The 26,298-nt window shown below is 44.7% G+C and overlaps 4 protein-coding genes across 4 annotated transcripts in view; 3 read left to right on the forward strand and 1 right to left on the reverse strand.

Annotated features, from left to right (window-relative positions):
- The first annotated feature begins 1,679 nt into the window (after positions 1–1,679).
- Positions 1,680–11,510, forward strand: LOC128278950 (uncharacterized). The gene is made up of 9 exons (XM_053017672.1): positions 1,680–1,884; positions 2,007–4,767; positions 4,844–5,021; positions 5,111–5,413; positions 5,505–6,215; positions 6,302–6,541; positions 6,615–8,267; positions 8,497–8,866; positions 8,934–11,510. Exons 1-9 carry the CDS (start codon positions 1,680–1,682, stop codon positions 9,818–9,820), a joined length of 7,308 nt encoding a protein of 2,435 aa, XP_052873632.1. The 3' UTR covers positions 9,821–11,510.
- Positions 11,511–12,858: 1,348 nt separating this feature from the next.
- LOC128267882 (uncharacterized) lies at positions 12,859–17,308 on the forward strand. Its single transcript, XM_053004831.1, has 5 exons — positions 12,859–13,032; positions 14,038–14,379; positions 14,449–14,706; positions 16,322–16,453; positions 16,552–17,308. The coding sequence occupies exons 1-5, from the start codon at positions 12,951–12,953 to the stop codon at positions 16,719–16,721; spliced, it is 984 nt and encodes a 327-aa protein (XP_052860791.1). The 5' UTR covers positions 12,859–12,950; the 3' UTR covers positions 16,722–17,308.
- Positions 17,309–19,647: 2,339 nt separating this feature from the next.
- On the reverse strand, positions 19,648–21,361 carry LOC128268054 (uncharacterized). Its single transcript, XM_053005056.1, has 4 exons — positions 20,524–21,361; positions 20,176–20,466; positions 19,977–20,105; positions 19,648–19,882 (listed from the first exon to the last, which is right to left on the reverse strand). The coding sequence occupies exons 1-4, from the start codon at positions 21,274–21,276 to the stop codon at positions 19,712–19,714; spliced, it is 1,344 nt and encodes a 447-aa protein (XP_052861016.1). The 5' UTR covers positions 21,277–21,361; the 3' UTR covers positions 19,648–19,711.
- A 2,598-nt stretch (positions 21,362–23,959) lies between these two features.
- The window catches only part of LOC128267986 (protein N-terminal glutamine amidohydrolase), a 19,185-nt gene continuing 16,846 nt past the window's right edge, over positions 23,960–26,298 (forward strand). Inside the window, exon 1 of the mRNA XM_053004968.1 lies at positions 23,960–24,030. Coding sequence (XP_052860928.1) covers positions 23,960–24,030 — 71 coding nt within the window. The remainder of the gene's footprint in view (positions 24,031–26,298) is intronic.

The following is a 26,298-nucleotide window of genomic DNA, read 5'->3' on the forward strand; positions in this document are numbered from 1 at the left end:
TAAGCGGTGCTCCAAGAACCAGACAAACGAATCCGAAGAACAACACAGCCAAGGCAATAAGCAGTGTTGAGTGAAACAATTGTTTCCATTGAATACGAACGGCTTTGCTCTTGCTCGAAAACAGTCTTCCGGAAGTGATGTTGTGATCATTTTTCGCACTACTGTCCAATCGGAAGGCATATTTGATGTAGAAATGCTTAAGTAATTCCGAAATCGGAAGAACCAACAATACCATCGAAGAGCAACACTTTCCGACATCGTACAATTTCTTGCTGTACAGAAGAAACGCAAAGTACGATACGTTTAGCGCAATTGATAGAATGCTTATGTTGATCAACATCTTTGACGCCGTTCTGCTTTGTACATGCGTATCCATTTTGCAATGCAGCAGCAAACCTACAAAAAGGCGAAAGTTAAACTAAAATCTACCTTTGGTATTGTTAGCAAGGGTATACTTACTTAAGCTGGTTCAGAACCTGTGTTTATAAGCTTTGCAGCAGCCAAACAGAAAGTTCAATTTCCTCGTCGGCATTTTTTGGCCCAACATTGTAATGCTGTCAAAATAGTGTAGCAGACCGTAAACAATAGATATACGGAAAAAGGGTTTGAACATTTTCGTGTTACGATACGTCCTGTGAGATACCATAATTGTGCTCATTACAATATCTTTAGAATCCAGACAATTTTTCTTTCGATATCATTGGTTCAGGTATTTTTTAGGTAGAAGAAAACATGCGAATAGTTTCAATAAAGTTTCCAGTTTCCAGTAATGATGCTTAGCGTCGTCTGTTTATGACCAATAGTTCAAAACTATAGACTGCATAACTAGCTATTGTTAAGCAAAACTAATAAATTAATGAATCGAGACGACTGATGGATCATCAGACTAACTGTTTGCATGGAGAAATCGAATATAAAATACTTTTATTGTTCAATTTACAGCAAGTGGTCGCATTCGTGGTCGCTAAACGGAGTTCGTACTGTAAGAACGCGGAAAGTGGAACAAACGAAGCCGCGTTCCCATACGCGGAAAGTGGAATTTTCATTCCTATTCACCAATCAGTGGCACAAACAGTGTTGTGCTTTAGTTTCCTGGTTGGGCTGAATGGAAATGATTTCTCGTTAAATCACTTCCAGCCCTGTTCAATTAACGGCAAAGCGATCTTACGGATGCTGTATTTTATCATCAGTAGTTGAAACAGGCGTAATTGGTGGGCGCAATTCCTTTTCCTCTCGTCGTTCCTGGTGGCTTACCCTTTTTGTGCGGTAATGTGCGAGCGAGAAAAACATATCCTTCGAGCGGCGCATTTTGGTTGTGTTGTGTTCCATTTCCGATGTTCGGCTTGGGTTTCGTGAAGAACTGGCGAAGTGTTTAAGCATGAAATTATAATGGATATTTAACTCCAATTGTCCTCCAGGTTTGTGCCGTTAAAACACCCTCAAACCAGTGCGTGCCAATTCGATAACCGGGTGTGTTCGCGTGCTACGGAAAAGCAAACTTTTGTGCATTATTGACGCGCTTGATATTGTGTCTGTTTTTCTCCGTGATTCCAATATGCCATATGCAGCTTGGCAACGCGCACTTACCGAATGAAAATAAACATCAAACAATCATGCAAATTCACAAGCGTCGGCTGAAATAATAAGGAAACTCTTTTGCGGCCCAAAAATCAGGCACAATGTCAAGTTCAGTGTTTAAAGTGTATTCTTCCTCGAGCCGGGATGGGTTTGACGATAGTGCCACTGTGTCGGGGGACACAAGCGGAGCGACAGATTTCAAAGAAGCGGTTCACGAGGACCTCAAAATCGACTCCAACTTGGTCATTCTGCTCAACAAGAATGGTACGGTGTCTGTTGATCAGAACACGTTACAAAGTCTACTCGGTAGGTGGTAAGGATTGGGCGTTTGTTTGGTTTCGTGTTCAACATCCACGATCCATCTCGGACGATTCGAAGTACCCCGAGGCTTGATGGTTTTCAGTTTTATAAATTTCCCTTCGTTTTAGCAAATGAAACCACTAGCACGTCGGTCAGTTTGGTGCGTATATCGTCTCCCACGCCGAGCATCGAAGAAGAAATCGAGGAAGAACAGAGACGGCTTAAGGACGAAAAATCGCAGCTTGATGCTGACGCGGCAAGTGGCAGTAGTTCGAATGAGGACTCGAATGAAGACAGCAACTCGATGGCTGGCGCAAGCTCCGGCACGTCAAGTATAGTCGGCAGTTTTGTGTCTACGCGACGAACTCGAACTGTGTCCAAGAAAGGGTCTACTGCGGTGATGATGGAAGATGACGATGAGCCACGGCACGTAAGCCTCATGGTGGAGGGTTTCTATCCGCCAGCAGAAGCTCAGAGCTTTGCCGCTCAGGTGCTCAGTCTGGCCGGGTATCAGCACCCGTTACGAAAGGAAGCGATTGATATCGAGTATATTCGCCATACAGTTTCCAATGATCACTGCTACACTCCGCTGACTTCGCCGACACAAAAGCTACCGCCGAAAGCACCCGTTGTAGATGTCGATTCGTCGGAAGAACCTTCGGGCACCTCTACGGGAGGGGCTGCTTTAACCGGCAGTACTAGTAGAACGTCCGCTGCCGCAAAAATAATCGATCGTCGCAAATCGGTCGGTGTAAGAAGCGCAAGCAAGAATACAACACCACCTAACGCTACTAAAGGCCCGCCACTAAATCGTCGCAAATCTACTGCAGTAGCACTTCCCAGCATTGGTCAGGATCAGAAGAAATCGAACAAAGTTACAAAACCCAGCCAGCAGGGGAGCAACGAAGACGACAACGTCGACGACGACGACGACGACGACGAAGATGCCGATGAGGACGAGGACGATGAGCCTTATTCGGACTACGAGGAGGAAGAATCGTCGTTCTCCGAAGAGGACGATGATGAGATGGACTTAGATTTTAGTGTCGGTAGAAGGTCACCTATCAAAAAACGAAAGCCGTTGCGGAAAGGCAAACTTCCGACGAAGACATTACTGCGCAGCTCGACGACAACTCCTAGGAAGGTTGAACCCAAAGACCTAGCAGGGGACAGATTGAAGGAAGGAGCGAAAAGCAACACAATCAAAGTTGTGCGTAATCAAATGGGAAGCGTCAAACTCTCTACACAACATCAACAGCAGATTGTTAACAGAGCCGGAGGTCAGCAAGTGTTGAAACCTTTCACGGGCAAGAAACCAACACAAAAGACGCACACCATGACATCCGCGACCGGATCGGTGGCCACTCCAACGATACTGAACAGCAAGGTGCTCTCGTCCGCTTCGACAACGTCTACGGTGAAAATGCAGATCAAACCGGAAACCGCTTCGACCAGCCAACCGAAACAAGCACCAGCGGTCACTGTTGTTCCGCCGGTGGTTGCTACACCGAAGAAAGAAAAGAAACCGAAATCGAATGCCTTCGATGCGGCCATGTTTAGTGACATATCGGCCCTCTTCTCCACTCCGGATATTATCAAAAAAGTCAACACAAGCAAAGGCCCAACATTAACGCCACCCGCGACGGCAACTAACAACAGTTTGATATCTTCTCCGCCCTTTAAAACGTCCATCGAACCCCTGGTAATGTCTGTGGGCCCGAAGCTATTCAGTACCGAGCAACACAAGACCGCTCCCCTGAGTTCTAATACGTGTAAAACAATTTCACATTCTTCGGGACTGACGGAGCAAGGATTGGATCTTATCAATGCGATCGTGCAAGAAGATCTTCGTCAACCGATCGAGGCGGCAACAGTTTCTGGGTGTTCAACGACGCAGCCCGTCGAGATACCGAACATAGTAAAGATGTTAGAAACCAGTGCCGCCGGTGTGGTATCTGCGGTGGACAGCAATGCTCTTATCAGCCCTCAGCTTCTAGCAGCACCACCACCACCGATTGAAGTGAAAGCGCTGGTCGAACCGGTGGTTGGCCTTTTGGCTACCGACACCAGCATTTTGGAAGCTCTCAACAGTGGTGAAGATGCGTTACCCGAAGATCTGATGGAACACGTGGCCGAGCTGGCGAAGAACAAAGAATTGCAGGAAATTCTCGATAAACAAGTACTTGGCGTGATGGGCAACGATGCCTTGCTTCACGGGACATTACCGTTGGTAGACACGGCAGCTCTGGCAAATCTCGTTCCTGAGCAAACTCTTGAGCCGACTCCGAATTTTAGTACGATGGAGCTTAGCGTGCCACTGCAATTGAATGTTCCGGTCGAACCGACGGTAAGCCACCCGATGGAGGCTCTCCCGACGCTCACGGTCAAGGAACAGCTGGCCCCACGTAAGGAGGCAATTCAAATTCGGCGTAGTGATGGTCGTGTCATCACTCTACCACCGATCGAGGCACCTGCAACTCGTTCTTCAAAGCGAAGAGCCCAAGGCAGTTTTGGAACCAAACTGCACCCGTCAACGACTACTCCAGACAACCCGGAGTCATACATAAATTCTTCCGATGCGTTATCATCGCCAGGCGTAAAGAGTTCTCGGCCACTGAAACCATTCGGAGTAGCAACTCCACTTTCTTCGCGTCCGAGCACTCCGGCAACTTCCGGTGCAGAGTTACAGGACGAAAGTAGTATCGGAGAACTGGTAATGGACGAAACGCTGAAGGTAAAGCGTAACAGCAAGTCGGAAGGTGATAACCGAGTGCGAACGAAACGTACCCCGGCGCCATCGAGTGCAGCAGCAGCAGCTGCGGCAGATGCTCCTCAGGACGATGATCTTGATTCTGATGAAAGCTGGAACTCGGAAGATGATCCTGATCGGTAAGCCGAAATATGCTTTTATCACAGTTCTTGTTCGTTAATCGTTGTCCTTTTTTGCGCCGCTTGCGATGGCCAGTCTTTGGTGTATATGTCGCCAGCCGCACAATAATCGCTTCATGATATGCTGCGACTTGTGTGAAGATTGGTTCCATGGAAAATGCGTGAACATAACGAAAGCGATGGGCCAACAGATGGAGCACGACGGTATCGAGTGGACCTGTCCGAATTGCATCAAGAAAAAACAAGATCGTCAGGTATGCATGCAATTTTGGGGTCAATGTTATTTGGTTTGAAAATAGTGAATATTTTTGTCTTTTGTTGCCCGAATGTTATCTGTTTTTAGCAACCAAAAATGACAGACTTTTTAGTCTCGCGTGCTGGTGGCACGTCGGAAGTTGCGCCTATTTCTAGCAAACCGGAATCGGCAAACCCACAAGAGGAAACAGCGCCTAACGGCTGTATCGTCTGTGGCAACCCAGCAAAACCCAGTTCGATATACTGCAGCGATGACTGCATTCGAAAGCATGCGGGTTCCATCCCGACAGTAAAGAGTGACAACAAAGCAAAGGAACGAACCACGTCCGTCCCTTCGTCTGTTTTGTCCACTTCGCTCACTGAGTCTTCTCCCGGCAGTGCGAATGATACGGTAAGAAAAATGGTAGACATACAATTTCTTCGTAAGCTTCACGACTACGTTAAACTTTGATATCTTATGCTATTTAACCTATTTTCCTTAGATTATCGTCATGGAACGAAAGACTGGTCGCTGCATGACGGGAAAGAATGCTCCTACTGAGGAAAATATAAAGAAATGGCTACAGGATCACCCAACGTTCGAGGTTGTCCCACCTGGTTCGGCTCAAGCAAACATTATCCTGGCAAAGGCCGAATCTCGTCGCTTGGCGCTTGCCAAGGAAGCGTCTGCAAGTAAAAGTAGTTCGCCGATCGCCACTGTAGGCAGCAACGTGCCAAAAGCGCAAACTCAAATGAAGATGAACGACCAGAAAAAGATGATCCTCGTAAGTTCAGCCACGACCTCGTCTAAAGTTTCCAGTCCGAGCGGATCACGCCCAGCACCGGGTACTCCAGCCAGCAAACTATCATTGCCTCCGAAATCAGTTTCCACAAGCAGTGGCGCGAAACAGAGCAATGTGCTGACCACTCCTGGATCCGCGCAACGAACCGGTATCGGTGCAACAACTGCAGCTGCAGCTGGTTACTCTGTTCAACCGAAAGCAAACGCTTCTACCATGGTGACGACAGCGAATTCATCAGCAGCGACCCCGGTGAGCTCTTCCGTGGGTTCCAACAAACAAAAGAGAATTCCGGCATCTGTACCGTCTGCTGGACCAGAGCATGGACCGAAGCATCAGATTTCGGGTGGGAAAACCGTTACCGCCAACTCCGGCGGCGAAAATATTCGTGTAACCGTTAAAAAGACGCTAAAGGTGCGTGATCACTACGAATTGACAAGGCCACGCTAATCGAATCGAGTGGGTCATTGGAAAATAAAAATCGATTTCTTTTTCCACAGGAGCATCTGATGCAACGCACGGCAGAGTTGGCAGAGGACAGCCCGATCCCTCGTTTGCAGGAGGAAGAGATTGATCAATTTGTGAGCGAAACGGAGAAGGAACTATTCATTCTTTTCAAGAAGGATACGGGCATGAAGTATCGAGCCAAATACCGGTCGTTGGTGTTCAATATCAAAGATCGGAAGAATTTGTCACTTTTTCAGAAGATTTCCGAAAAATCCATTGAACCGAAACAATTGGTAGGGTACTACTACTGGACCGGCAACTTCGGATGTATTGAATACTAATTGTCAAACTTTCATTTACTTATAGGTACGTATGACAGCCGATGAACTGGCTAGTCAAGAGTTGGCTCAGTGGCGCGAGAATGAAACTAAACACCAGCTGGAAATGATTAAAAAAACGGAACTAGAATCGCTGGCATGTGCCAAAAATTACGTTTTGAAAACTCATAAGGGAGAGGAGATGATCGAGGATAAAAGAGAAAGTCGCGTACAAATCGATCCTTCCGTTCCCGTTGATGATGTGGTTTCATTGCTGAACAATTCCACTGTGAGCAGCACTAGCGAGCTGGAAGAGTCGTTAAGTGCAAATGACACAGGGACATACCGCACGAAGGAGTACGATTATGAACCCTACGGGAAGCATTATACAGGGTTGTATGGAGTAGCAACGACACCGCTGATCAGCAGCAGTAACGTGACCAGTGGTGGTGCTAAATCGGACAGTGCCGGTACCAGTGCGGTGGCGTCTTCGTCTTCTTCGAGCGTTTCGCGCAAAAAAGATTCACGCCGTAGCAGTCACGGGAGTCGCAGCCGGAGTAGAGAGCACAAGCGAGAGCATCGTGATCGTTCGCGAGATCGGAACCGTTCGAAGCACAAACGAAAACGAAGCCGCGATCGAAGCAGCGATCGTCACACAAGCCGTGATCGGGATCGTCATCATCGTGGGCGTGAACGTAGCCGCGAACGGTCGAAGCATGAGAAGAGCTCACGGGAAAAAGATCAACCGAAGGGAGGATCTTCGGAGAAGCGTCGCGCATCAACTGCAGTCACAGTGCCTGGGCGAACTGACACTGAACCTTTTGATTCGTCGTCGAAAGCAGCGGTAGATGCTGAACGCAAAGATGGCAAGCTTGAAACTCATAGCAAAACTTTAGGCAACGTAAAAAAATCGAAGGATGAACCATCGAATTCGAATTCAGAAAACAAAATGACGGAAAACGTGAAACCATCGATCTCTGACAATGAAATGTTGACAGAAAACAAAATGCCACCATCAGAAAACGCAGACCAATTACCTGTGAAGGTTGGTGGAGCGGCAAAGTCAACAAAAATGGAACAGGATCAGGAACCGACCAGCACGGTCACTATCCCGACCCCACCTCACCACCATCCATATGAAGGCGAATCGCCGGATGAAGGAGCGCTACCCACAAAGGCCGCCGCTGCCACGCTGGCGAACGAAAAGGTGCGCGAAGCCGAACGGTCATTCTGGACCGGAAGTGTGCATATGGTCGATGTGGCAAGCGTGGAAATGTCGATCCGCCCCGTCAGTGGTGATGTGCACGATATAGCGAAGGACTTCAGCGTCGATCTCGATATATGTGGCACGATTAAGCCGGAAATCGTGTGGGATTACATCGCACAGATCCGGAAGAGCCCGAACAAGGAAGTGTGTTTGGTGAGGTTCCACTCACTGGAAACCACCGCGTACTACACACTCTACAACCACCTACACACACGCAAACGTTACAGTGTGGTGAAAGCACCCTCCACTTTGATAAAGGACTTTTACATCTTTCCACTGCCCGCTGAACAAACGATTCCGTTGATCTTGAAACCGCTGCGAGGTGTCGGCATCATCGAAGGTGACCGTAAACCAAATCTGCTGTTGGGGGTTTTGGTAAAGATTAAAGGTGGCAAACGGTCTGCCGTTGGTTCGGTTCCAGCAACACAAGTGAAGGTAAGTGTACAGTTCCAAAAATTTTGTCGGCCAAGTGGTGGTTAGAACGGTGGGTCGATCTTTTCCCGTTGATAGAGTAGTCGGTAACGCTTGTCTTCGTCACGCAGCTGGCTGGCCCTCAGCAACCAATTCAATTGGGTTGGAGACCGGCGTGACAGCCGTGCCGTGCCGTGCTTTTCTTGCAAAACTATCATTGGGATACTAATGGTTGAATTGTTTATTTTAATAGATGGCTCGTCGTCAGTCGAAACACTCTATCGGAAATAGCGCAGCTGGAAAGCCCTCATCTGGCGAGCCATCAGCCTCGGACACAGTATCGTTGATGCAGCAGGTCATTACGAAATATGCAACCAAACCAAGCCCGGCGCTGGTCACCAGTGCTTCAACAAGTAAGGAGAGTAAGCGCAGCGATACTTCGGATGAAGTGCCAGAGATGGATGCTTCGAGTTCTTCTGGACGAGGATCGGCCTTTGCTACGCACGTTGCTGGTGATGGCAAGAAAACATCATTCCCAACGACAATCGCAGCTGAAAAGCAATGTGGTATGGACGTCGATATGGAAATTATTAAAGCTCCAATTGCAGGAAAAGGTAATTCGCGATCGTTTATATTACTTTGGTCTCTTATTCGTCATGTGTTTTTACAACCGATTTATATTTTACATTTTCACAGTCTCTATATCATCACATTTGTCGGAAGGCAATAGTAACAGTAGCTTAGGTAGTGCTGCGAGTCGTATGACCTCAGCAGAGCCGATGCTGATCGATGAGGACGGTGACGAACCATACTCGCCTGGCGGGGCAAGTGATGACAGTAACTTTGCCGATGTCACTGCCATCGTAGACAACTCGAAACAGGGTAAAACCAGCACCATGGAGCTAATACAGCGCGAAGTGTATGAACTAGATCGGAAGATTGCCATGGAGCAAAATGAAATTGAAGGGCTGATGACAATGACGGAACTACAAGAGAAGGAAACGCTTCCACCGTCGCTGATCAACGGTCTTCCGATACCGGCAAACCTTTCGCAGATCCTGGCCAGCATTAAAGTCGGCAGCGGTAGCGGAGCGGTTGCGGACGAGGAAATTCCATCTTCTAGCGGTGGGTTGACGATGACCGAGCCGCCGCATGCAACATCGGAAAGGGTAAATTTGTCTTGTCTTGCGAACGACGACGACGAAGAGTACAACCCGAGCGCACCGTCGCTCTATTCGAACTACAAATCGGCCTACACCTCCGTTAACAGTCTGGGCGATATCGATGAGCGTATCATACCGGCATCGTTAGTGCCAACCATTGTGGCACCGACGGCGAGTGTAACAGCGTTCGATATGATGGCTGCAGCAACAACTGAAAACCCCACACAATGTGCTACAGAACTAGGTGATACAGTGCCGTCTAGCGTGACGATGATACGGGAGAGTACGGGAACCGTTCCGTTGGTTGTTGCAAGTGATATGAACGAAAGCCGTTTAGCAAAACTCTCCGACGAAGAATTACTCAGTTTGGTGCCTGACGACGCAATGATGCCCGATTCGTCGTTGAAAGAGTAGTAATCCTCTAAACGTACGTGAATGTACAGTCATTAACTAAATCGCTTTACAGTGTGTAACTATTTTGTAAGATAAACAGTTTTTCCTCTTTTTAAATCACTCAACGTTGGTGGTTGAAGGCTCGTGCCCTCCGTACGCCTCGCGACGATCGAATTGGCAATAACCTAATTTATTCAGCATCTGGCTACGCGGTTAGCTTTGATATAGTGTAATTTTGTTGTAATGATTTATCGATTAGACGTTTGCATAGAATGACCAAGATGGGCAATTAAATTTCGACTTTATGCCGGATGAACCCAGATTAAGCTGATAAACTTCATTCCTGATGATTGACTGTCGGCGATCCTTATAAGATTCCGATTATTACACCCAATTCTTATCACACCACCATGCATATTGCACATTTTATATCAACGATTTTACATGCTGTTACGCGAACCGGTCGAACAAAAGGCAAAAGGCTCTTCGTATTGGGCGTACTTGTACGGTGTACATAAAAGTCAAAATTCCACTACGAACACACAAACAGTACAGGAGGAAACAATGTGGATTATTTTTAAGTGTCGTGCAATTCTTCGTGTTTATGCTATTATCGCCAACTCGTAATAACCCTTCCTTCCCGCTCCAAAAGTTTGTTAAAGAAACGGTTCGATTAGTGAAAACAGCGCCTCATTTGTAGTAACACATATTTTGTGAGAATTGTAATATTTTTATTATGTAAGGCTAGCATTCAATTTCTTAGTATATTGCGCAATACAAATAAGATTAACAATACACATTTCATATCCAGTCACACATTTCCCCAATGCATAGGCAGGATCCTTTCGTTGGATGGATTAAATACAATATGGACTACAGTGCTGCAAAGTGCGGTTAGAAGCGTATTGAAAGACGTCGTAGCAAATATGCTTCACGTAAAGCTCATAGACTTGGACACAATTCTTAGCATCAATAAAAACCGATAACTTTTATGTAATGGATTAATTTTATTTAGCTCGTTTCAATGTAATATAAACTTTTACTAATCAATATTAAACAAACAAATTGAACACTCTCCCACACCGCTCAGCATGCACAAAAAATAAATGTAAACCGAGTGAAAGTATCTTGCTGCAAAGCTGCAAGCGGCTGCTTAACCTCTACCATGCATTCGAACTATGTCGAGATTCCTTGCCAATGATATTATAAAATCGATAGGGAGTGGTCAAAATATGTTTTGTAAGCAAAGACTTGTAAGCACTAGTAAAGATTTTGAGTACAGTTAAGTAGTTTCCAAATACAAGTTCCGGTATCTCCTTGTAGCATTACTGTAGCAAATATTGTGACCATTAAACTTGCATGGAACTCTCAATCTTGACATTCATTTTCCTTAGCCCGATAACATGGATCATTGTATATAATATATGTGTGTAAAAAATGAATGAGGAATATTGCCTCACGGTATCCACAAAACAGATAAAAAAAACCAAGTATACAATAAGATGTTTCAAAATGTGATGCATTAACATAAACACGCATTTATAGTTGTGCAAATAAAATACAAAAAATTGTAAATTTAGCTGAAGGCGCACGATACTCGATCAAAACTATTAAATGTGCACTTGCACTGCACATGCATTGACACTAAACAGTGATAGTTTAATAAGATCAACAACATGCAAAATGTATCGCTGATTCAGATAGTAATAAATCACCCAAAAACAACTCGTCTGTTGTGAGAACAGCATACGGCGTACCCGTCCATTGAAAGAAAAACAAAAATGGTTTTGGTTTCGACAAAATTTCGATAAAATGCCAAATTCTAGGCACCCTTTCCACCAAGTTCTATTTTACGTTGTTCATTCACGACAACACTTGTTTCGATAACTAACATGAGAGTTGTAAGTAAGTAGTGTACAACTAACAATAAGTCTCTATCATATTAAAACAAGCAAGCAAGGATTAGAAATCTTTTATGTTTACATTGTTTGGCTTTTCAAAAAGTTGTAACGGTTGTAATAATAATTTGTAGTTATTGATTTGTCAACTTTGAAATACCCAAGTTTCCTACTAGAGGCATGAAATTTCTCCAGTTTTAAAAGCGTATCGTGTAAAATGTTAGTCAAGAATGAAATCTCCAATGGAGGATTTAAGGGTTTGATGGTCCCAGTTAATGTGTTTCCGACAGGAATCTTAAACGCAGCAACACATCGTGTGGGATTATTCACGTAGGAACGCGATACACAGAAACGAAATGAATGAAGATTGAATGATACACAAAAAGCTGCGGTGCGCCCAACAACTTTTAGAAGGCACCGACTTTGGCCCTCGAATGGGGGAGAAACCCAACTAGGTGGCCGCCTGGCAAGCCGTTCACAGTGCATTAATTTTTCACAAACAAAAGTCGCACATCATGGCGCATCTCCGCCACGTTGGCGATGCTTTACGGGACGAACTCGATACGAATTGGTGTGAGACATTTGTGTACGATCCATGCAAACCCTCTACTCCTAAGCGGCCGAAGCGTAGCTGATGGTCACATTTGGCAGATTTAGGGACAAACGGGCAAGAAAAGTTTTATTTTATGCGTTGCAAGTTAGCTGTTTCAATTAACTCCGACAGGTGGAGGAGTCCTGAGTTCTGGTTGCTTTTCATTCACTAGACACGATTCGACGGAACACGCATGTTCAGTAAACTACTTGGCATCCATTCACGGTCCCAGCTCACTACCACAGCGCTCCCTTACAAATGTCGGCGGTGGCGGCGAGGGCGGCAACGAGTGTGATGAGATCAAAGATGGGTGTATAAAAGTAGACGCAATAGTCTGGCATGCGTTCAGTGCGTTACACCGGAAGCAACAGGTTGCAACTATCAGCCAAACAGGCTCCTTCCTGAAGCTCTGCTCTCTGCTACTACCAGACAAAGTCGGTGAGGCAGAATTAGTCCACAAAAGATCCGTACTTTGGTTTAGTGAAGCAGCGTCTCCTTAGCTCCTGTAGTAGTCTGTAGCAGTGCAGTTCCATCCGTGTTTTTGTCGTTTCTTGTGAAGCATCTAAAAACCCTAAAACATGTTCATGTTTGTAAACTTGTGGATAAAGTGAATTTTAGTTTGGATGAAAGTAAAAAGTGTATAAAGTGTTTCTCAGACCAAATGTATTGTCAGAAGCTTGACAAACGATTCGCCGCCGAAGGGATGTGGTTTCTTTGCATTGTGATATTGATATTTACGACAGGTAATTATTGCTTACCAGTACTGCATAAGGAGATCATTACTTCGTCCCTTTATCGGGACCGGGATCCCACCTACGAAAACGGTCTTATCATGCTGCCCAATCGGTTTTATTTGTACAGCACTAAACGTAAAGTTTAATGTATCTTTTATTCATCTTGCAAATGTTGGAGTTAACTGAACGGTTATTGTGTGTTACTCGTTATTATTGTTACTCAATTGCTTTGATAATTATCCGCGGCAGTTTATAGGGACTGTTTCCACAAAATTGCTTGCGCAAGTATTTTGGCAATGGTATAAGGGTGTGTGCTGTGTCTATTTGGGATCCTTACTATATGAATTGTTTTTTCATTGCTCATAGATCACTAATTTTGAACTTATGTATGTAACTTTAGCGTGACTGTAGAAAGTCTTACTACATTATAATTTAAGGTCGCCTTCGCTTACCTACAATCGATATTCGAAGTTTGAGTGACGACGATAATTGAATATTCAACTGGCGTAAATAGGGACTTGAAATGAGTCCGAAAATTTATGTTCTATACGAGGCTCGAATGACCCAAGTATCTTTTCGTGAGAAAACGCTTATCAATGATTAATGGTTCGTTTTGTTTGGTGCTGTTGATGCTGAAACGACCGCGACAATTTTGCAAATGATTCACCATTCAATCGATGTAAACCTTCCTAAATAATTCCTAAGAAAACCGAAACACTCAATTCGTCACCTTATTTTAATTGCACTTAACATAGATAATGCATATGCCACATTGGATAAACTCCGTCTCATTTTCCGCGATAGAGTCGTATCGTCAGTCGAATGCGTATTTTCAGACAGTTAACAACAATTAAAAACGTTAAAAGTCCTGTCTCGATTCTAATTCTTCTGTATGCGATGGTTGAATTCTTCCCTTTCAAATGTTGATTCTTCACTATGGCTTTCGCGAAATTAAATCCGTGTTTATTGCGGGACGGATATGACCTCTAATAACATCCTCTCAATCGGGCAAAGATTTGACCCTTGCAGATGCGTCAGTTTTCGGCAGCATAAACAACAGTCCAGAAGACGAAGGACGTGCCACAGTTGATGGTGTGAGATCATTGGATTTCGTTGACACAAAAGTCGTCCCCAGTTACACCGACCGTGGGCAAAGCCGAGATTATGGCAGGAAGGAAGGAATGGAAATGGAAGCGGACGTTTTCAGTAAATTGAAGCATTTGCCTATGCACAACTGGGAAAACAACCCAAGCTTGTCGATCGCGCCATCGGCGTTTGACATAGCGGAGCTACAAAGGTCGCTGGCAACGGTTCTACAGGTGCTTCGTCCCTTCGAGCTTCGACAGAAGCCAGCAGGTGAACCATCGATGCCCTTTGGTGCTGTGGAGCGCGACTCTCACAATTTGATGGACGAACCCTTGATAGGTAACGGCCCCACTGCCGCCAATTTCTTGCTCCACGGAAAGCTGGTCGAGATAGGACCCGGATTTCAGGGATCTGTGCACGAGCCGTTGGCAAAGGATCGTGAAACTGTGCTGGCGGACAACGCAGTTCCGGTTGGCCAAAAGCGAGCTGCGGCCCTGCGTTCAACCGTCGCCCGTCGTTCCCACATTCTGCCTACGGTGACCGGAAACGGCGGTGGGAGCAGCGAGGACACCAGCTTCATGCCGTCTATCAGTGTTGGTGAGTTTTACGGTACGATTATGTTATGAGGTTCAGTATAGAATGTGGCGTTCGTAACATTCGTCGGCACCTGGCTCAAAGCCGCTACTAAGGGCACCTAAACTGCTGCTGATTTTAAGTTAAAATATTGCTTCTGTTCTTTGATGTTGCAGTTATTCGATGTGCCTTATACCCTGGCCGTTTTTAGAAGTTTTTTAAAGGTTTCGATTATAGTTTTAAGTAATACTAGTCTGTCAAGCTTATGCGTTTTATACTGTTTGGTGTCATAATTAGCATATGCTTTTTAAGGCGGACTATAAAAATGTGCCATTTCTGCGATAAGTATTACAGTAACGTTTTCCATGAAACCATCAAAATATTTATCTGCAGCAACGGCTTGGTGCAAACTGTTATGTTCTTCAAGTATTGGATGCAAAGGAGTTGGTAGATTTAAACATAACCTGGTTGAGTTTTGCTACTTATCGATTTACTGCACTTATTTTAAATTTTGAGAAACATTTCGAGTACTATACATTTTAAGCGATTCCAATGTCGTTAATAAAACAATACTTTTGTGTTTTTGACATAAAATTCAAGAATGACAAGAACTACCCAAGAATGCAAAAGTTTGTTCATAATATCATGCACAAATTAAAAGCAGAAGAAATTAGTTGGTGCGATAGTAATATTACAGTATTATTATCACACAAACGCAAATCAAATCCCTGCGAAAGAGCTAACATCAGATAATCAGTAGAATTGTTTTTAAGCAAACTCTGGCGTTGCATTACACGCGCGAGATATTTGTGGTTCTTCAAAGCCGTGATAATTGACAGAGAATAACGTTCATTTTCACGGGAATGTTGCTTTTTAATTACGCTAAACCAAACGTGTGCGTGTTATTATGTCGTAACTAGGAAATTTACATCACCAATTGATGGGCAGCAAAAATGGATTGATTGATCACCGTTCGGTGGGCGCAATATCGTAGACTCGACGGCTTTGCAGGATGGGAGGAATACGAACGGTCGCATGATGGTCGGTGCGCAACATGGCGATAAATAGTCACTTTTAATTGCCCACAGTCGCCCGACGACGGCGGCAATCCTTTCCCGGTACCCATCTAGTCACTAAAAGTCGTGTAAAGGCACTGCAAAATTTATCATTGTCATCGCCCTGAACGGTGGGCGGCCGTAGTTTTCGCAAACTACTGTTTGTGGCCGAAGGTGGCCCTTCTGGTGGCGGCGACGTTTCTGCCAGCGCGGCGAACCGTGAGCGACCCATCATGAGTTGCTGGAGCTGGTAGCATTGGCTAATTTATTTACATCCGATAACGATGATTTAATTCATGCTTCGCCCGCCGACGCCGAGTATACCTGAAGTGACGCCACATCTTGCTCGAGAGGATATTTCACAAATCCTGGCCAATGTCACTGTCATTCGTGAGTGATGAATTATATTCCTCATCCTCAGTTAGTTCGTGCATTCTCGTCTTGGCACATGATCACGAAGCGCGTGCTTGTGCTGGCCGTTGTGTGGTTGTGGTTAAACGTTATAAATTCATTTACGCCATGAAACTACCGCTCTGCTGTTATTGACGTCTTTGTGGACACGGTTTTAAACTGCATACTTTCAGGAGCGCTGACGAACTTGGGAGATTTCTTTCAGAACCTCAAACAGAACCTGGAATCGTTGGAATCGAAAAACCTCAACCACGAGCAGGTGAAGCTTCTGGAGGGACAGAACATGATCAGCCATCTTCGTAAAGGTACACTGGCACCGCACTGACCGGCCGCGGCCTATCGTCGTCGTCCTTGCACTGCAAAAGGCTTAGTTACCGTGGGCTGAAGGTTTCTTCTATTCCAGAGTTTGTCGAGGACTATCCAAAGCCGGCGGGCAGTGCCGCTTTCCTGCACGCAATCCGGAACTACCGACCATCGCATCGGATCCGGGCGCTGGTGTCCACCGTTCCGGAGCTCTACCGTGGAACCAACTATCACGATCCCGTCTACATGCTTGCCGGGCTCGGAAAATGAGCTACCCACCGACCATTATGCGGCCGCCGCACTTAATGCTGCTAGCGCCATGCTAAGCGGCCAGCTTCCGGCCAGCTAGGACTACATCGTCCGTCACCAACAGCGGCGATCGTTTCTGGGAGAGGTTTGCTTTTGCCTCGCGCTGCCCGGTTCACGGCCAGCGATTGTTTTCTGTTCACTAACTCAACCTAGCCCGAGGAATATTCTGTGTCCCGCACTCTGTTCGTGTTCCAATTGTAAATACGTGCCCAGCAGGTGGTTAGCTTTCTAAACTGCAATCTCCAATAATTATCCAGAACGGCCATGTAAAGGCTTTGCTGTGTGTATGTGTGTGATAATAAAATGCCACAAGAGTCACAATTTAATCGAAGTGAATTTGCCCTACTTCAGAATAGTGAGATATGTTTGCTGGAGAGAAAGGAACAAAAACCGGAGGTTAACAAGACAACATACAAGCACGGCTTTTGCGTCATCAAAGAGCACACAATTAAGGCAACATATAAATCAATGTACGCAAAAGCATAATTACTCAATCCGAACAATGAAAGTTTGAATATTACATGTCAATAAACTATTCCGTGGTTCGCTTTCGATGTATGGAATAAATTACCATTTTGTCACGTTTGGTTTTGGGGTTTTGTTTTTCACCGACAAGTATACTGACCTTTGCCACCGACACCTTTGCTCGTTCATTTGATTTACTCGTTTGTCTCTACCCGTTACAAACGTAAAAAAATCTAAAAGATTTGAGATAACCCAACTTGTACATTATCCCAAACCCGTAGATCCAATTGAAACGTTACGGTTACGTGCCGAGACCGGTTTTTGCACCACGCCTGGATCTGCTTGGCTTCCGCTTGGCTTGGCTTGGCACTTCCGAGCTGAGGAGGATCGAAGCCAAAATGGCCTGGCGATGGAAAGTTCCCAAAATTGTACCTAACGCTCCTAAGTATCGGAGTTTGCCGCCGTTTGGTTTATGGTTATTGGTTTAGATCATTCATTCAATGCCGCTTGATAAGCAGAAACAAACTAATCAGTTCAGTTAAATTTTTTTAAAACATTTTAACAAATAGATTCCAAAAGCGGTCACAACAATGTACGAAATATTTCGTACGGCTCAAGCTTTAGCCACTAGATGGCGCCACAATTCGCCGTGTTGTAGTGGTTCAAATCCAGAGTGTAAATGATTTCACTATTTTTTCGATAGATGGCACTTTTCACATTGAAAAATTCAGTACAGTATGTGACAAAAGTTTGTGAACTTTAAAAAATGATTTCGAACAACGCATCAACGTCTAACTGGAGGGCAATCCCAAGGAGCCACTAGCTTTCGAATCGCCGATCGCCGATTTCGACGGCGATACTGCGGGTCAGTTTAGTTCGTTTTACTTAGTTTGTTGGTCACTTGCTGTTTAGTCTAGATAATGTTCAGTGTAATTTGTAAAAGTACAGTACAGACTACAGGTTGTGTCGGTTTATAACGTGTCCCGTATGATTCCCTGCAATATCGAAGAATAACCGGACTGAATTCGTTTTAACTTAGGACAGTTCGCGCAGGAAACAAGCGAAACAGGAAACACCCTTCGTGTAAATTGGAACAAATCTGCCAGTGATCACACCACGGCTTGTGCGTGTTGTGTCGGTATTCGAAACAACGGACCTAGTAGACATTGACAAAGTGCTGGATGATTTGGAATTGAATGGGAACGATGTGCGCAGCAACTGCTAGGTGATCCAAGAACGCTACGCAAAATCTTCCACGTGTATGGTTAGTAATGTGGTTGTCTCATCATTCTAACATTGTGATCTTATCTTACCCTTAGTTTGCCACCCAACAGCGTTGTTCGCTTACTGGTATTTGCTTCGGTGGCCGCAGGAGTTGTCGGCCGAGAAGAAGGAAAGCTCTCCCAGCGAGGAAAGGCAACGCAGTCGCAAAGGCAGCCCATAGAACCGGAGTCAGCTGAGACGATGAAGCTGCTCCTGACCCACGACGATCGCAGTTGATGATGACCCTGACCCACGAAGGTGCACGCAGTTGATAAGGATCAGTCCAAAACTCGATCACTTTTGGCACTTTCCATGTTGGAGCACCACAGATGGCAGCCCTTCGGATGCTGGTAAGGATTATCGAAACTATATCGAAACTATAAACTAAATAGAATGTTGTCAGAATGAGTGTCAAAAGATACTAACGTTTTCGACGTTTGAATTGAATCGATCATTTCACACCCGTTACGGTTAATGTTCTAAAGTGGTCGCTGGGTCTCGATTCCGATTGCGATTTAACCATAGTTTTCTACAGTAGAATAAAAACAAATGTTCACTGTCAATAATTGTCGCTTTTTTTTGGGTCAATTTATTTCGAACAGCAACATGGAGTGCCAATCGGCGATGCCGTTGTTACATTTGTCGGTCTGTTACTAATTGTTAAGCGCTCTACAAGAAATGGTGAGCACAACGGCATGATCTTTGACGAGCTGTGTGTCCTCGAGTGAGCCGATTGATTTGCGCGTGTCCCTGTGCTCAAGCAGTCGCGCGCACTGCGTGGTTGACGGCGACCTGGTCTGGTCTTTTCTCGAGCTGCCCGCGAACGAGAAGCAGGAGGTGGCGAAAAAGATTGGCACGCGCATCGAGGAGATCTGCGCCGATCTGATGGAGATCGAACACGTGACGCACGCGTTCTGCGCCTCGCACCTCAGCCACACAAGATGAGACGAATGGAAATAAAACCGATTTCCGACGACGGAAGGAATAATAATAGGCCGCAGTGTATGGTATGGAACCCGTACATGGTGTTTGTTTGCAACGAAAGAAAGGATGCTTTGGATGTGTGATAGAAGGTTTGTCTCAACGATTCGTATTACGGTTCGCAGGAAATAAGTAACACAATGGTAACGATACAAGTACATTTATTGGAAGTGTCGCCTCTACAGTACGAGGTTTTGTGTGCTTTGCGAGTTACGGGCTTTTATATGAACCGAACGACGCACTTATGGGAGGACTTGTGGATAGAAACGGTGCGAACCGAAGTCGATTCTACATGAAGGCATCAATTTATGTAGCCTTTTGACATTAGCCAGAGACACCCCGAAACTATCGAGGATCAATCTCTTTAGCAAAGGAAACTTTTCCGGTATCTGGTCAAGATCCTTGTAATTCATCTTCAAGCGTCGACGATGTAGCGGTTGGCGATGAAAAAGTTGTGTTAATTGAACATCACGATTATAAGCCTTAGTTAGTGTCCCTGATGCTTACCTTGGGACCACTTAGTGTCAAGCACCGAACGTTATTGCGATGAATGAAGCTAATGCTCTCAACGTTGCGTATTTTAAGTTCCTCTAAATGATCCAATCTGTCAATTCTAACAGAATTGTCGGCTGCTGTCTGCGAAAGAAATCAAAGCGATTGAAATGGCGCGTAGCACCAAACATCTTCAACCGCCGATTCAACTTACCTTTTTATACATGTTAAGTTCTAAGCGTCGGAGACATGAAAACTTCTCGCAGATGAACTGAATATCCAATTGAAGGTTATAGTGGGATCTGGGCATGATCTTCAGATATTTCAATTGCGGCGCTGTTTCGAAAAGGTTTTCGAGCAAAATGCGAGTGGGATGCATTTGCAATTCAACTGATTCGAGCGATTTGAAGGTTCCGCGAAACAGTTTTTCATCCAGTTGGGTGTATTGTCTTGTATTTAGACGAGTATTGTATTTAGACATTGAGCGATAGGGAAATGAAAGATGCTGCAAAAAAAAACATATTGAATAAAATATTGTTTTTTTTTCGTTTCATTTGCTTACTCTTAGTTTAGTTAGTTGTACCAGCGATTCTAAAGTACCTTCTTCCGGATTCTTCAAAACAAGGGACAGATACGTCAGCTCAGGGCAGTGGCTAGTAATACTTCGAATCCATTCTACTGAAATAGGCACGGGGACAGAAAGTCTTCGAAGCAAGGAGTGTCTTCGAAAAAAATCATTCCCTCTGCTTAAGTCTATCTCTTCCTCTTCAGTCGTCCCATAAACAACTTCTTCTATGGTAAAATCTTCTAGATGTGGGAACGTTAGCTCGAGAAATTGGGAGCTATAGGTTGAAAAAAACACGTGCACGAGTTTTAACTGCCCACTCAGGTGTCTCCATGTTTCCAGTTCACCATCTGTCTCGCAGCTCATGTAAAGACTCTGCAAATTTGCGACATTCATTCGGAAGCAATCAAATAGATTGCTTTGAAATAGGCCCAGTTCGAGGCATTTTAGCTTCGTTAAAACCGGTAATGGTTCGTTCGTTTTGCAGTTGAAGTCAATGTAACTTTCAATGGATAAATATTGAAGCTCAGGAACTTCCAGAAGAATCAATCGTAATTCCTCGAAAGTTATTCTATAATCAATTTTCAACCTTCGAACAGGAAACTTCAACGTTTGCAGAAACCATGATAAGCGTTCAAACGGACCTTCGATACGTAAAACATTCTTGTGATAAATGTTGCGATAACTCCTGCGGGTGTTTAGCACAAGTTCCCATCCGCCATCAGGCTGCACCAACCAAACACGGTTCATGCTTTGACCGGAAAAAGTAACTTTCGCCCACCGACGGCAAACCAGTGACGCTAACTTCAGCTCGTACAGATCGAGATGATCGAAAATTTGCTGCCATACCTGCCATAAACAAACATTTGTTAGATAGTTATATTTGCTTGATGTTGTGAATCACTTACTTCAGCGGGAAAATCGTTTAGGTTCATGTTTTCTACGAATGTTCTCTGTGCAAAAACTGATTTGTATTGTAGACGATCGGAAATGCCGGCTAGATCAAAACAGTATTAAATACCGAGCTGTCAGAATGAATGTCAAAAGACCGGATCACACGTTACTGTGGATCCACACGGTGCATAACTCATAACTGTAAAGTCTCCACACACCGCCGAAGTAAATTTTGGAAATCAAATTTCGGAACGTCAAAACGCGTTGCCTTGTATTGGATTGAATGGGACACTTCACACCGATATCGGTGTGAAATTCCTCCGTCGAAGCAAAATTGAGAAAAAAGACAACTTTGCGTTCGCATATTTGTCAAGGTTCGTATAGTTGGAGGTGTGGTGGACGGGGCGAAATATTTCGGGCTGTTTTGTTTTTCGACAGATTATTTGTGTTTATATTTGCAAGTTCAAGATCCATTTAGTTTTGATGCGAGAATTTCAACAGTTTTATGATGAATTTGTGTTTGAATTACAAGTAATAATTAAGTTAAAATTGCTTGTGATACAAAAACCTCAATTGAGTAGTCTTCGATTAGTTTTAAAATACACAAGGTGCCTCAATGTTTTCCGTCGAACGACAGGGCGAAATACTTTTCTCTTGACGTTCCCAAATTCGGCACATTGGTGTGAAGGCGTCGGTCTCAAATTTGGTCGGTCTCAAATTTCAGCTCGCTGTCTGCAGAGCGCTTTACATCAGCAAAACGCGTAGCAGATGCTCGCCCGAGTATCGGCCACGGTGCCGACGACGTGCTGGCCGCGCAAAACAGAAGTTGATTATTTCGCTAATTACCGCCATATCCCAAGACATCATGCACCCAACCCAATGGGGGGGCCAGGCCCAATTGGGCCTGTGGATCTTGTGTTGTGTTGTGGAACTTGGCCTGGCCTTGGCTTGGTGTTCTATTGGAACAAGTTGGCTTACGAAGATAATTCCTAGAACCAAATTTGACCGCCTATCTACACACATTTCCCATAGTGTGGAAAAAAAACCGAAAGAGCCCGGGAACGCACAGTCTTCGTTTGTCAAAAGGTACAGTGACTTTTGTTGTTGTTTTGTATGAGACTTTGAGCTGCTAGCCGTAGACGATTTTCCAAACAGGACTCTTGAAAAGAGTTCTGCGTGCACATCTTGCGATAAAGTAGCTTCCCGTTGGAGAAATCAAAGAACCTGTGTCTAACCGGGGATCGTGATCGTGTGTCGTTCCCTTCCATGTGCTTAAAACTAACTATCTAATCCGTACATTCCAATGTCATTTCCGTGCACGATAATTTGTGTACACATTCGTGCCTGTTTCATACTCGTTCGCGCCACGCGTGTGCCGTGAGTGTAGTTCTCGTTTTCTCCCAGCCCTGATGTGCCGATTTCAACCCACCCTCTGTGCCTCCCGACGATAACAACGGCTAGCCGGTCCGACGAGTCTGCCCCGTACTATACTGCAGCATCCGTGCCGCAGTTACCGCTCGTCCAATCCTCACGTCTGTTTCACCCTTCAGACGTCCTTAGGAGAGATCCTTATGCATCACAGAGGCGCCCAAAGGATGGGTTGCAACCATCGGATTCGATAGTGTTCCTTACACGCAGCGACGCCACACTCCCAACCTCCTGTGGTACTGTGGAGCTAGCTAGGTAGCAGATTCTGTATCCCCCTTTTTTTCGACCACTCCAGCCTGAGGCGCCTCAGCCGATCATCTCAATTACCGAAACGAAAGCCTCTGCTCCCTGGCTGCTCTTTGTCCGTAGTGCAAACGGTGCTTGTGCGTTCTGCTTTGGCGCGGGCTAGCATCGGAACGGTTTTCACCAGTTTTACGCGTCTTTGCGGTGTTGTGCATAATTCACAGTGAGTTATTGTGCGTTTGGATAGCCAGTAGCGGCAATTTTTCATCCTCCCCACGTAAAACACACCGCCAGTCGCCCAATCACAGAAAGCGCTGTCTCGTACATCGTCAGTAGCAACCATTGGCGTGTTTACTTTGTTTTACTCGCAGTGACTAGTTGAGCAGGTTGTGTATTTTGCGTACTCAGTCCATAAATTCATGTAACGAGCCAAACTATTAAAGCGCCCGACACCAGACAGCAGCATCATTAAAGCATTGCCAGCATCACCAGAGTACGGCAAACGGCTAACGTTACTTAAGAAAGCCCGAAAAGATCAGCAGTAGCCAAGCCGCAAAAGCTAAAGAGCATCCGCAATTTAAGCGTGACGATGAGCACATGCACACAGCGTGCGGGGGAGATTTGCTGGGAGTAAAGGTGGTAGGAAAATCTATCAGTAACATCAACAAAGCGCGACAGCAGTGCAGCTCGGTTTGCCATTTAGTGCGAGAGCCAGAAGCTTTCGCTTGTGCCTTGTTCTATTGTCTCGAATGAGAGCTTCGGGGAGAGCAAGCAACACAGCAGCCTAAGAAAAACCAGCAAACACTGCAACACCAGAGAGCGCAAAAGGAGCCCGTCACCGAGAGAGAAAGAGAGATTAGCGGTGAAAATGTCGACAAACGATGCCAACTTTATGCTGTTTCCAAACATTAGCGACTGCTCCTACGTTTCATGTTACTGGTAAGTTTAAAATCACCATCGCCAAATCGCCATCGTATGGTTCAGCTTTGTCCATGTCGGAAGGAATTCGCACACAGCTCTGGTGGGCAACCGCCGTTAGGTCAATCTTTTCAGCATCAACTCAGAGTGTCCTCCTCAAACGCTAACAAATACGCACCCAGACACACTCACACAAACACTTCCACAGATCGATGGATGTTAAACCACTGGCCACATTTTATGGTTAACAGTTGATGAATAAACGAAGGCATGTTTATCTTCGAGGCAAGTAGGGAGTGCGTACTTTGGCTGCTGATGGAGGCGCCTGGTGGCCGTTGGATGCGGCATCACTTTTCACCGTTCCTTTTCCAGCGCATTTTCGCGTTTTTCGCACAGCAAACTCCGAGGCTTACATTTCCATGTATTCCGTCTATTCCTCTTTTTTGAGACGCGAAATAAGACGCACGAAGTACCTGCGCCGTACCGAATTCGCGGGTCGGTTGTCGAAGGTGGGTTTTGTTGACAAAAATGCGTGGAATGTTGCGTACCTCTACACGTTGTGGCCAAGTATTTTAGCCCCGCATTATTGTTACTGATGCTACGATGCTCTATTTCGATTCACATTCTCAGTTATTCTGCTTTTGTGGTTAACGTGGTATTATTATGTGATGGAACCCTGTTCGCATTCGTGTGGCCTTCGATTACTGCGGAAAAGAATGAAGGTTTGGAAAATGTTAATATTGTCGAAGGGATGCGCAGAGTGAACATTGATTTTTATTTCGCAAGAGTTCAAACCGTCCAAAAAATATCGTTTCCCTTTAAATTTCTTATACATTTATTTGGATTGGTCTTCATGATTAATGGCTCAATCATTGTTCTGCAAAGCTGGTAACCGAACAAATTGAGAAAACGATCATTGCATACATTTTCGTCTTCTCAGGGCTTCTTTTTGCCAGGAGAAAGTTCGAGCATACCCTTGGATGCTCGCTCAGAAGGAGTGCCTGGTTTGGACCGTCGATACGTTAATTGCCTTAAGCCGACGACGGGTGGTTTATATTTTAAGGACAACAAGTATTTGATCTGGCGATAGCGAACAATGAATGTTTGAGTAAGTGGAGATAAATATTGACATGTTGACTTTAAAAGGTTATTCAAATTGAAAAGAATCACTACAAAGACTTCTCAGAGTTCTTTATAAGCTATCGAAGAAAATCATTTACCAACTTTTTTCATACTAAAAGATAATGAGTAAAGCCAATACCTTAGATCAATTCGTTTCCCAAAGAATCATGGCGTCCCTTGCGTTCAATGACGATGTCAGCGAACCGAGGAAGTTAATTTGAAGTGCTAGACTGGCAGTCGTGAGTAGACAAAAAAATGAAAGTTTTACTGGGCCCCACTCAGACATTCCGTCGCATTTGCGAATCTTCTTGATTAGGATTTCCGTGACCCGAGTAATCGGGACCGAAATGGACGCCATCCGACCGCATTGTGGATTTAGTTAGTGTACCTTGCCTAGATGTAGCCTGCGAAAGGTTATAGAAAGGCTTAACATCTACAAAGGCTGGGACGCCGGCATGAAAATGGAAATGGGATCTTGTAATCTTTTGCTTCAAATAAAGGCAATCTAGTAAGACCATTAAGGATGTAGGATGCTGTGTGGCGGCTTTGGACTGGTTAGAATTCATAACTTCTGAGCTTAATAGTAATATTTGTTAATTTGTTTCTTCCTGTTTCCGATCGCTTCAAACGAATTTTAACTTGGAGCGGTTTTGGAATGGCTTTTCACAACACACATTCATAAACATTACATATAATAAAACCATATAGAAAGACTTAAGAAAAAAGTATGGAATAGCATCAATACTAGTTCTGAAACGTCAGATTAAAATAATAAATAAATCAATAAAAAAATAAAAAAATGTTGAACCGGATGATCCGGATGATAGCCGGATGATCAACGGATGAGCCACTACTATATAAGTATTATTGTTATGTGCTATTGTATATGTTAAATGTTAAATGGATCTACAAATGTTAATCCAAATTAACATGAAAGTTACACATGTGGCTCGTCCGTAGACCATTCGACTCGCTGCACCGATGAATCGGGTTCTAAGCGAAATACGTCAATTTGAACACTAACAGTGTACAAACTTGAGTGCGAAACATTAAGTTGTATGCTTAATATGTCTCTGCTACGTCAGTTCTAATAACAAATAATAATAGTAATGAAAGTTTCACACATACGTCAAGTGGACCTAATCCAAAAACGATGTACCTTTCGGG

Source organism: Anopheles cruzii, chromosome 2, assembly GCF_943734635.1.
Source record: "Anopheles cruzii chromosome 2, idAnoCruzAS_RS32_06, whole genome shotgun sequence".
Lineage (NCBI taxonomy): Eukaryota > Metazoa > Arthropoda > Insecta > Diptera > Culicidae > Anopheles > Anopheles cruzii.